General features: G+C 39.7%; 1 protein-coding gene across 10 annotated transcripts in view; it reads right to left on the minus strand.

Moving 5' to 3' along the window:
* Positions 1-12,769, minus strand: part of l(1)G0196 (inositol hexakisphosphate and diphosphoinositol-pentakisphosphate kinase) — a 39,862-nt gene that overhangs the window by 15,870 nt on the left and 11,223 nt on the right. For 3 of the 10 annotated variants that reach the window (XM_074087597.1, XM_074087599.1, XM_074087596.1), the window contains exons 9-19: positions 12,414-12,602; positions 11,316-11,422; positions 9,358-9,498; positions 8,233-8,464; positions 7,352-7,560; positions 6,515-6,741; positions 5,290-5,426; positions 3,191-3,305; positions 2,058-2,185; positions 1,419-1,533; positions 530-610 (exon numbers count right to left, since the gene is read on the minus strand). In XM_074087597.1, the coding sequence (XP_073943698.1) occupies positions 530-610; positions 1,419-1,533; positions 2,058-2,185; positions 3,191-3,305; positions 5,290-5,426; positions 6,515-6,741; positions 7,352-7,560; positions 8,233-8,464; positions 9,358-9,498; positions 11,316-11,422; positions 12,414-12,602 (1,681 nt within the window). The remainder of the gene's footprint in view (positions 1-529; positions 611-1,418; positions 1,534-2,057; positions 2,186-3,190; positions 3,306-5,289; positions 5,427-6,514; positions 6,742-7,351; positions 7,561-8,232; positions 8,465-9,357; positions 9,499-11,315; positions 11,423-12,413; positions 12,603-12,769) is intronic. The other 7 variants (XM_074087604.1, XM_074087601.1, XM_074087605.1 and 4 more) reach the window with 4 other exon arrangements.

Below are 12,769 nucleotides of genomic sequence, written 5' to 3' on the forward strand. Positions count from 1 at the left end.
ATAAACTGACTTACTTTTAGTCATGTTTTATCGATTAGGATTATTTATTAACATCATCTATCATCTAAGTTAGAAACCATCGAGGGAAAACAAGCATGCAGGTCACCCGATGGGAAGCAATCACCGCCGCCCATGGAGACCTGTCAACACGAGGGGTATCACAGATGCGTTGCCGGCCCTTTGAGAGACTGATAGGCTCATTTTTTAAATCCCTAAGTTGTACCGCTCCGGAAACACGGTCACAGGAAGCTGGTTCCATACTTTAGTCTTGCGTGGAAAAAAGTTTCGGTTAAAGCGGACGGTGCTAGATTGCCAATCATCAAGGTGGTGAGGATGAAATGACTGACGCCTGCGCGAAGTACGGTAGTGAAATTAGCTGCAGGCAACAACCCGAATAATTTATCCGAACACTCCCAATGATATATGCGGTACAAGATGCAGAAACATGCAACATCCCACCGCATTGCCACAGGATCAAGCCGGTAAGAGAGTTCCCGGTTGCGGTTGCGGTTGGTTGGTTATACTTTACCGGCTGCAAAGTTTCCTGGCTGGCCATCTGATCGTCCTCGACTTCCTCTTCAATGCATTTGACGTCTTCTGACGAACTCTGCTGTAAAACAAACATGTATTGTTTCTTTTTTGCAATGTAATGGATAAAATTCATTGTTATCCTTGTTTCACCCTCTGCTTATTATACCATCTCTGTTTATTTCATTCGACTAAAGAGAGACGGCATCATATATATGTGTCTCATTACAGGAATTTAACAAAGAAGGAGTGAAACAGATTGTTAGTGTTGTCTTAAAAATATATTCTGCCGTCATAACGAAAAGGGGCACAACTAACATTTTTTGTGAAATTGAGTTAAATACATATTCATAATCAGGAAAAAAAGGCGCATCTGTCTGATTTTTTTGTACATTTCTTGTAGAAATACTGTCGGAGATACCGTTAGTTCAAAGGGCACAAATGCCTGAGATAGATTTACTACTAGATTTATTAAAGCAAAGAGGCATATTTGGCTATGGTTAAAATGCTTAGTTAAAGGTTCATTTCAGTGATATTAAAAACATTTTTATTAATTTTTAATGTTAAATGATGTTGAATATTAAAATGGAAAGCATTTGCATAAATAACAGAAAATATGCCTATTTTTCCTAACATTGTATCCACTTGTTTCAAATGTTAAAATTAAAAGGTCCATTTTTTAGTTATGCCTACGTTGCAAGACTATTTTTACTTTATTATTTTGTTATGAAAAAACAAAAAATCTTTCAACATTTATTTACTCGAGTTTAACAAAATGTTGGATGTGCCCTTTCGCATTTTGACGGCAGTATTTATCGCTAAACAGATTTTCTGTCATTTTGGGCACCCAAATTTACAATGCTACCATATTTATCGTGCCGGGACCTCACCGAGTTGTTGGTGGTGGAGTGGTTCCGGCTGTGCGGCCGGAAGCCAGGGCCGGGCGGCAGATTCTTCTGCACGCAGCAGTTCACGCCCGGGCTGAAGTGGAGCTCCACGTGGAATCTGCAGTCAGGAGGGTAATTTTCTGAGTTGTGATCCGCGTATTTTCGGTCCCGTAATTTGGTTTTACACAATGTGTACAACTCATTTTGAGTCGCCGTGGAGCAAAAATTGGACTTTTGTATAAAACCAGAAACAACAGAAATTACGCGACCGAAACGACGCGACTAACACGTCAAAAAATTACGCTCGTCAGGCTTCACCCTAATGGTTTTGTATCGGAAAAGTTCATATTTATCGTGCTCAATCTCAATTAGCTTCACTACCCATCGTTCAGCCGTTTGGACATAAAATCATTAACTAATAAAGTTACATATTAATGGATATGAAAATGTCACTCATTTAATACAATAATTGATTGACACTTCGGGTTCTGTCGTATTTCGATTGAGATACGAGTTTTCCCTCCCGATGGAAATATATTATGCAATGCACTATACCTGTTAGCAACTTTAGGTGGGACGTGCGTGGATAGACGTGCGTACACGTTTCGTCTTATTTAATTTGATATCGTCGTATTACGTTACCTCTCCTCGGAGCAGGGATCCTTAGTAGGATCCTCGTACAACATGACGACGATTTGGGACATGTAGTTAAGTTCAGACACCATGGATACATATTCCATCGCACGCCGCCATTGCTCGTCTTTCACCACCTGAGAAATTATATTTACTATGATGTGTCATCCATCATGTCTTATACTGTCACTACTTTTAAAAAAACTCGTAGGTACCTCAAAATCGATATCTTTTCTGAGGAACATATTCATGACGTATTGATTTGAGATATGAGCTTTTTGAAAGCAGTGACAAAATGCCAGTAAGGCCGTCTTGGGGCTGTCACTTGACGATAAATTGCGTTACATTTTTATGACGATTCTTACACGACGTCACTTGTCGAAAACTTATTCATAACGAACCGGTGACTATAGTTCCATGCCGCTGGCAATGTAGGTAAAATTGTCGTGAAAATTTGTTTATAGTACATTGTGTCTTAAGGGCGGTAAATAAGGAATTACGAACGAGAGTCTATTAGAAGCCCGAAGTCGAAGAGCTTTAATAAATAAATGAAGGGCTTTAATGAGTCGATGTTCGTAATTCTAGTACCGCCCGTGCGACATACAATGTTTTTCATCACATTTGCGAGTGAAATTGTATATTTGTAAAAGAAAAACTAATATTTTATCAAACATTTATTTGACGTTTCAGAGAGGCAGCAAATGTTAGTGTCAGTTGTTAGCTTTGTTACCAATACATTGCGTGCCGAATTAATTTGTATGAAAAAAAAATGTTTTTTTTTTACTAGAAATGCTAATTTACGTTCATTAGGGCTTTTAGCCCTTAAAATATACGTTCTTCTGGAAGTCCCACGTTATAGGTAAAATTAACGTGAAAAATAGTGTAGGTATCACTTTCGGGGGTTTTATCCGGATAAAAACATTTTTTTTTCAAGCTCAAATAGATTGTTACTGTACCATTCAGTTACATCGTCGGCCTCGTCTGCACTACTATCAGGTGATAGAGGTCAATCGCAGTTCAGTTAAAAAAAAAAAAGAATAAAAATACAAATACAACCTCCTCCTCTTTGAAATCGCATAAACATCACAGTAACCTAGAATACATATATAAGGTAAGCACTAAGCACACAAGACAATACGTACGTCGAGTAGCGAGCCGCACCGCAGTACAGTCAGCAGCGAGTGCACGTGGCTTTCGCTCGTGAAGTACAGGCGCGTGCGCACGTGCCGCCCCGGCGACGACACGCCGTGACTGTACCTGGCACGACCAATAACACTTCAGTTATTACATAAATAATGTACTTTATCTGCAAAACATCTTACTAATATTATAAATCGTCACTACTTAAAAATAAACTCGTACCTCAAAATAGATAACTTTTTTTGAGTGAACCTTATGATCATTATGTCAAGGTTCAATTTTCTTGACATTGATTTTAAATACAAGATTTTCAAAGTAGTGACGAAATGTGAAAGGTTATGAATATGTGTGTGTGTTTATTACTCCTTCAAACTCAAATTCAATCTTTCTTCAATCAAAAATACACGGTATCATTTTGGGAGATTCCATTTACTTTGCGGAGGTCCATATCAATAAGCTAAAAACAATTACTTTGCTGACCAGGAATATAAAAAACCTGACGCGAGGGTAGCATTTCTACGTTTTGGTTACCTAATGATTCGCCGACTATTTTTAGGCAGATTATTGATTGGCAGACAACGTTTCGCCGAGTAACGGTACGCTGATGAATTTGTACGCAGACGTATTGTTTCGCAGACTAACGTTTCGTAACTCAACCTTTAGCAAACTGTTTACTTGGCATATGAGTCAGTAAGCCGAACAACTATTCACAGAAATTCGTTAAGCCTATTAATCACTACACATTTTGCACATTTGCTCGAACAACCTTTCTTTTCTGTGCGCATATCAGCTTTTCGCATCTTTTCGTTTCGGTTGGGGAATGGCATTCAATACCGCGAATATGTGTGGATTACACTATGGCCTTATTGGCATTTTTACACGCCGTGCTGACCGCGCATTCTATATGATTTTCTTATGTACCCTCATAAGTTTTAAAAGTAGGTATAACGCAAGTAATAAACGTATTTTTGACCATCATTTGTATTTATTTTATATTGGAGTCTATACAACAAACCAAGTCGCGATGCTAGCAGTTCGGTTCTGGCACTTCGCCGGCCGCTGCCGCGGCACGCTCGCTTCGCTCGCTCGGCTCGTGCGTTGTTGGTCGCAATTCTACCTAACACTCCTCCTCGCTAACGCATTTTGATAACAGCTAGTATATTTATATAGTCAACTCAGTAAAATCCTACCTGTCGTTTGACCGATTTTATCTAGGTACGCAGATTACATAACAAAAATAGACTGAACATTAAAATCTACTTAACAATATGAATGCCATGTGATAACTCTGCTTATCGTATCTCGACGAACAGTTGTTCGGTTTACTGAAACAATTACGAAACCAACAATCTACTAAACGTAAATCTGCTTATCGCTATTCTTCCTACCGACTACTCGGCGAAACGAATAATAGGCGTAACGAAATTATACCAAACGTTGCTCGGCCAAAAGAAAAATCTGCCAATAGTTGTCTGCGAAACGAAAATCTGCGTAATGAAACTCGGCGAAACGATAGGTCACCCTACGTTTTATATTGCAACATTCTTTACACTTACTATACGGTTGGTACCTACCAGTCATATTGACAACGGTGTCGGTGATGTTATTTAAAGGAATATTTTCTAATCCTTCATACTTTTTCTATGACAAATACTTTTATACATTGTGAATTGTCTTCCTTCCAAGGCTATGGATAATCTTCGGCATTTTAACGCACAAAAACACAAAATAACACTTTAAAATACGACACGCAAACATCGTTAAACTTTGACAGCAATAGACAGATGACTTTGAATTTATTGTTACCAGTGCAAGAAATTAGTTCTATTGGTTTTCCGCAATATGGCGAGGTTTTTTAAAATTCTGGTCAGCGTTTAAACGTGTATTCATGCAGCTCCTGTTACCTCCACAGTAAGAACATACAAATCCAATTATCATCACCCACCACCATACTACACTGACCCGTTCCGAACTCAACCAGAATTCATCCTCAGAGAAAAATGTTTTTGTGTGATTTGTTGCAGGAACACATGTGTTGCATAGAAGTTGCTATCCTAAGGTCGCGGGTGAGAAAGGTAAACGTTTTTAGTTCATTTAGTACCTTGGGTTGAGTCTATTGACGGTCTCTTCGCCGGACTCCTCGATGTTTCTCTGCAGGTCGGCGCGTATTTTTTTGAGCAGCGGCGTGCAGATGCCTTGTCCGATCGTCAGCTTCTCTTGCATTGTCAGACCGTATTCCTAAATAAAAAATAAATATTGTTTGAAATCCAATATTCTAGTGACTTAACCAAGTTAGAAAAGTGGAAAGCCCCCGACATTGTTAATTTTAATTTTTTATGGGTTCCATACCCAAAGGGTAAAAATGGAAACCATTGCTAAGACTTCGCTGTCCGTCCGTCCGCCCGTCTGTCTGTCACCAGGCTGTATCTCATGAACCGTGACAGTTAGACAACTGACATTTTCACAGATTATGTATAACTGTGGCCGCTATAACAACAAATACTAAATATTTATGAACCTCGAGGTCTTTATATTGTTTTTGGTTTACTTGTATACTGATTAATGTATGTGTTCTTAAATAAATAAATACTAAAAACAGAATAAAATAAATATTTAAGGGAGCTCCCATACAGCAAACGTGTTTTTTTGCCATTTTTTGCCAAAGTATAATGAATGTTGTATAGATAGTACGGAACTCTTCATGTGTGCGAGTCCGACTCGCACTTGGCCGGTTTTTTTAACGAACTCGGTTTTTTTTATTAACATATTGAAATGGATAATTGTTATCTGATATAATAAATATTCTATTCTATTCTATTTGTCATTTCAAAGTTCAATATCTCAAAAACAGCGGAACCGAATTTTATCAAACATAGCTAAGAGCCAAAATTGCAATTTTCTACTACTGTACTCTTCTCACATTCACATTTTTTAAATTAATAATTGAGTGATGTAATTGTATACAAGCTTTTTTTGCTGGCTGTAGGTACTTTTTGTTGACTGTACTTGTATTGTCATCCAAACTACATAATTACATACCAAATTTCAAGTCGATGCCATTAACCGTTGAAGAGTTCCGTCCTGCGGAAACAATCCTGGCTGGACTACCAGGATGTTGCTACCAGATTATTGTATTGTGACGCAATTTACATAAGCATACTAAATTTCAAGTCAATCCAACTACTGGAAGTTGGTCGAATTTAACTTGCAAGATTTGATTATAGACAGACAGACAACGGGACTGGTGAAACTAAATAAAAGCTTGTAAAAATCCCCCAGATTCGAAAGCGCACTCACACAAAACTTAAACTGCTACAATAGCTCACCTGTGGTATAACAATATCAGCCAAATACTTGGCATACATATACAGCTCTTCGGCCAAGTCAAACTGCAGCGCGTGCTGGTTATGCTGCAAGTCGTATTTGATGCAGTCGTAGATGTCTGGGATCTTGGAGATGTCATAGTTATGGTTCTTTGTGCAGAAGTCCTTTTCTATCTTGCCCCATCGCCGACCCATCAGCTCCCACGTCTCGCCGTGATAGAGGATAGTATCTGGATGGTAACAATGTAATTATAGTACCACAAATATAGGTTAGGTGACCGCGGACCGGTAAGCGCAGCGTCGGACGTCCGCCAACCAGATGGACGGATGACCTGAGGGTCTATTGCGTAACGTTTCTGACGCTCGCAAACACAATAAAATGACAGTTTTCGCACTTGATTGTGATCGCGTGTGTCAAAAACGTTACACAGCTGGCCCTCTGGTTAAAGCCGCGAGTGTGGATGCAGGCCGCTTCCAACCGAAGCAACTGGAGGTCCATGGGGGAGGCCTAAGCCCAACAGTGGACGTCCTACGGCTGATATGATGATGATGACTGAAATATAAGCTAAAACTATCTATTTGCACAGCAAGCATTTTCTAAGGCGCGAAAACATTTTAGCTAATTATATGGCAGTGCGTTTGTGCGAGTAAACCGTAGAGCAGCCATTGGTTAAAAATTTGCGCGCCATCGCGCGTTGCTCTTAGTTTTTTTTTTGACCTGACAATACTATGGGGATAGCTGGTTGCAGAAAACACTGGGATTTAGGCAACACAGGATCAGCTATAATAGTTTTTAGGTAAATTTGCCAAAACTGGCTTTTTTGCCGATTTAATCCTTACCTTTAGTCTTAGGGTCGTCTTTCTTCACAAGCACGATATGCACGAGTTGCTGTATAAGCGTATGCACGTGCGCGCAGCACCGCACCGGGTTCTTGACAAAGTCCATGGCCGCCGCGATACTGAGCGAGTCGCACGGGTTGATGCGGGCGCGATCTTCTTCTGTGAACTCGCGGTCCACTTGCATGGCTTCGTGGAGACGCGCCTTAGCCCTGGAAGGAGTGTGGTTAGTGCTCGGTACATTGTTTCTCAATATGTCTGGATAATTCGTCTTGTAACAACTTTTAACTGTCCAAAGAGAAATATCATTCTAATCAACAAGGGCGTCGCCAGCCATGGCCCGGGGGGGGGGGGGAGCAAGTTGATATGGAGAATGAGAAAAGTATGAATTATATGTATTTATTGGAATTGGTGAATTCATTCGAGTTTGGGTTTTGACGTACAGGAATGATCGGTCAAGCAAGTTAAGTCAAAGACTTAAGACTGATTTTGTTGCTTTACATTTGGCAACTTTTTGAGAATCTCTACGGTTCAGCTGCTTTTTTTTATGGCTTTCACCCTTGCTATTGATCTTGGTCTTATCTTGCGGAAAAACACGTGTTCAACACCAGTTTTTGCGCGTTTTTCTTGAGGTTGAATCTTATCATCCCTCATATCTCATGCGCCATAAGATCGGCCATCGGTAATTTCGATAGCTTTGACATCAGTGTGATGCTTTAGCGGTATGACTGTTGGACTAGCAAGCTGGAGGTCTATGGTTCAAATCTCAGACAGGCAAATTTAGTGTTTATTCGTTTAGTTTAGTTTATTTATTCATTCAATACATCATTACATTATAATTTACATAAATGTATTCATTTTACATTTTATAACAAAAAACTCACATGTTCTGCACCTTCGAGGAATCACAGTCGTTATCCAGCAGCCCATTGGTGTTAGCGGACTTGACCATCTGCACTAGTATCGGCGTGAGTTCCCCTTCCAGAGCCAGCAGGCCTTTGGCGAAGGCCGCTGCGGTCATCTGGACGCGTCCCTCGTCCGACGCGTATATTTTGAGGTCGTGGCGGAACGTGGAGTGAAGGCGGAGTAGACCCAGCCCCTGAGTGCCACCTTCGCCTTGCAAGGAACAGTGGATATTTAGGGCCTGTTTCACCATCTGTCGACTAACTTTAAGTGTCAGATAAAAGTAATGCCGTCTTTTTTATATTTGGACAAAACAAACAGATGGCATCACTGATATCCGTCACTTAAAGTTAGTCGACAAGTGGTGAAACTCGCCCTTAGCAATGGTATTTTCTAGTTTTTTTTAGGTTGATTTTTGGGCTTGTAAATGAATGTAGAATGTAATGATTGACACAATCTTCGTAGAGCTGGTTTTTTTTTTAAATCTAATTTATTCGAAATCTGACGATTTTGGTTCGCCAATAAGGAGAAAAGACTTTTCTCCGAGAGATTTTCACAGAGGGTAGAAATTTGACTTGAATTCGGAACATGAATTATTGGTGTTCCGTGTCACGACCAAAAGGATCAAATTAAATTACTGGTAGGTATAGGATGGCCAAAAAGACGCCCGATTTAAAAAAAAAGAACCACGACCGGTCTTCTCCGTTCTAGTATTTTAAAATATTTAAAAAGAAAGCACAGTCGAGTTTATCGTGCAGCAAAAGTGCAAACTAGATAGTTATAATAGCTAAAAAATGTTTTTAGTATTTATCAAATTCTAAGACAGGATGATTTTTTATACTACTTAACTGACACAGATAATGCACAGCCTAATCTATTGAAAAAATATTTGAAATTTGTCAGAAATTTTCCTTGAGGTCCATGAACGTGTATTAAGAAGAGATTTCTAAATATTTCTAGGATATAGGGAATAAGAGGGATTTCGCCGTTGCTAATTTTTACAGTAAAACAATTGGGATTTGAAAACCTAAAGTTAGCGTCAGATGATAAGATGTTTATTTACAAACAGTGATTAAGCGTAGCGACACTGGTGACTGTTCACTAACCAGGGATGTGGCGTCCCTGCCCCCCGGGGTACATGCAGCGGAACATTCTGCCCAGCTCCTCGGCCTGGATGCGGCCGGCCGGGGTCAGCTCGCCGCCCCACTTCAGTATCAGCACTAGCGACGGCTCCCCGGCGCCCTCTACTGTAGTACCCGGAGATTTAGTTGGTTGATACTAGCAGGGGAGCTACTATGAAATTCGAAAATCGAAGTTCGTTTGGTGCCGTCCACGTATTAATAATATAAGCGTCTGCCGGACAGCGAGATACGAAGTCCGAATTGTGCGCTTTGTAGTGGGGCCAGTTCAATCGAATTTTTGATTTAGGTTCCAGCAAAATCGGCGGTAGCGGCCATTCATAAAGTGTTTCACACAAATATTTTCATTTTCAATCTCGGAAGCTCCAACCATTTCGATGGAATTTGGCAGGTGGTTGTTTTCGGAGATGACAAATCGATGTACCTTGGTCTTATCTCTGGGAAAAAGCTTATTATCGAGTTTTAGCGCGAGCAAAGCTCAGTCGACCAGGTATTTAAACTAAATCGATATGAGTTACTAAAACCGCCTTCACATTTATTTGTCGTGTTATGTCGTTATGTGTATTTGTCGTGACGCATCGGAACGGTATCGGTTTCATACATTTTATATGGTTGCGTTCACATTTATCTGATGCAGTGTGTTGTGTGTGACGGCTTGTGTTGTATCGCATCACAAGCAGAGAGAGAGAGAACAGATAAATGTGAGTGCGGCTTAACTTTCCTACAGACTTGAAATATTAATTAGTTTTACTATGCGCTGCCGGAAACTCAAGTTTCATTACAATAGCCAAAGCGCAAATTATGCTTCAAATTAAAAGTGTTGCAATATTGCGTAGTTGCTTTGAAATTTGTGCTTACAAAAAAAAACGTGATTTTTGCATTTATTTACAAACACTGAGGGTCACTGACATTTGCCTATGTCAAACAAAGACATTTTTTTTAAGAGATCAGCATCTTCTTATGAATAAAAGTGTAAATAAGTTACTGCAAGGGTTATAGATAACTAAAAACAGATCTTTATTCAACCCGATATTTAGAGATGCAGTATTAGGACCCGAAATGACACAGCCTTCAACATATGTTGCCGAAAAAAACGTGACCGCTGGCATTTATAGTTGTTTGCTTAGTGCTAGTATTTTCTATTTCAGAACCAAAAGCAAAACAAAACAACAAAACCAGTCGTTCTAGGTGTCAATATACCTACGCGATCTCTAATCGATCACAGTCTAATATTGGTATCGTAATAAATAGCTAACAGCTAAATTGAAAATACAAACTGAAATATAGATGCACAGGAAAACCAGAAAAACAAGACCAGCACTGGGAATCGAACCCAGGTCCTCGGCATTCCGTGCCGTGTGCTATACCGCTACACCACTGCTGCTGCTGATCTCCTCCCTCTCTCCCAGTGCTGGTCTTATTTTTCTGGTTTTCCTGTGCATCTATATTTCAGTTTGTATTTTCAATTTAGGTTTTACGGGATGACCGTAAAAGTAAAAATTTGGAATTGAAATTAAAAAAAATACAAAAAGATTCCAAAAACCAATCTTAAGCTAACAGCTATCCTATATATGTGGTAGATAAACAACGCGTAGGTGTATTAACATTCTTAGATGTCTCAAAAATAATAAATAATTAGCTACGTGACGTGAATGCGACCAAAATCCACCAATCAGATTCCATCTTACCGAGGAATCGAAAGTTGAGCACAAACCTTCTTCAATGCTCTCTCAAACACTGTAAAATTTTCCGCAGCCCTCATAAAATCATTAGACCAACTTGTGACGAAACATTTTAATTAATATGCCATTGGCTATGATAGAGTACGTGGCAATGTTGACTAATCAGCGCGCAGGATTTTGCTCACGTCACGTCACGCACGAACGACGGGCCAATAAGAAGCGGTGTAATAATGCGAGGCAGACCGTGCGGCGGAGGCGCGTTACCGTCGTCGGAACTCGAGCCACGCGGCCGCCCGCGGGGCTGGTATTTCATCTGCACCTTGCGATTTATGCCTGAGAAGTGGCCATACCTGAAATTTTACATACATGTATTTTATATACTGCAGTAATGTTAAATGATGTTTTGTAAGATGCTTATAGTGACTAATGGCAATATAGTACATTGTGTCTCAAGGGCGGTAAATAAGGAATTACGAACGAGAGTCTATTCGAAGCCCGAAGTCGAAGTCTGAGGGCTTTAATGAGTCGATGTTCGTAATTCTAGTACCGCCCGTGCGACATACAATGTTTTTCATCACATTTAGGAGTAAAATTGTATATTTGTAAAAGAAAAACTAATATTTTTTCAAAAATTGCCGACACCGCTGATTGCGCTCTTGCTCTACACGATGGCCCAGAAATAAATCCTAAAATATTTACAGTTTTAGAGTTTGCGAAATGAAACAGGTTGCCAAACGTTACGTTGCGAAAAGGCAGTACTCGACATTAAGGTCGAGGGTTTTATTTGGGGGGTTGCAACCAAGGTAGCCTGCATGTTACGACACTGTTTACGAGCAAGTGTGATGAAAAGTTTCTAGCAGTGTGTTCTGAGCTGAGGTACGGGGGAGGCTTATGTATGTCCAAAACGTAAGTAGGACATCCTATGGCTGATAATCAATGGGCGGATGACGTATGCAATTTACGTCTAAATCATGTCGAACGATATACATAACATGGATATTATATGACTACAACTGGTTTATAAAAGAGAATATAATTGAAAAATAGTTTATTGGTGTAGTAAATAATAGGTACTATTTTTTTTCTATATTACATATTTTCAGTGAATTCCTTTTATAGTTCACTATCCTTCAAAATTACCTCTTTCTCTTTTAAGAGGTACGTATTCGTAAAGTGATACTTCACCAATATTAGAAACATTACCATCACTCAAATTTCTATACATTTATTTCCATTGAAATTTGAAATTTTAACCTCAACAAGGAAGATCACTGAAGTCGTTTTTTTTGTTAAAATTATTTTCATGCTCCACACACATTCGTCCATTTCCTATATACTCACATCTCAAGCACACTCTTGAGTTGCTCCAGCTTGCCCTGTTTCTCCTCTATTTCGGGGTCGGCGTGCCGCGTGTGGATGTCGGCTAGCAGCGCCCGCGCAATGTCCAAGATCTCTTGCAATTGCTTGGGCTTCTTCAACTTGACGTGCCCGCGCTTGAAACCCTCGTATTTTTCAAATATTTCGAAGAATCTGTAAAGTACAATTACATTTTAAAATAGGAACGAATAACTAGGTCATTGTCAAAAATTGTGCTGGCCACACTGTACAGTCACCGCTACCAACATCCGAAACAACAGAGCGTGCATAAATATCTGAGAAGACTATTTCTAGGGTCAGCTATTTATCTAATACCTTCA

This window comes from Choristoneura fumiferana, chromosome 5 (genome assembly GCF_025370935.1).
Source record: "Choristoneura fumiferana chromosome 5, NRCan_CFum_1, whole genome shotgun sequence".
NCBI lineage: Eukaryota > Metazoa > Arthropoda > Insecta > Lepidoptera > Tortricidae > Choristoneura > Choristoneura fumiferana.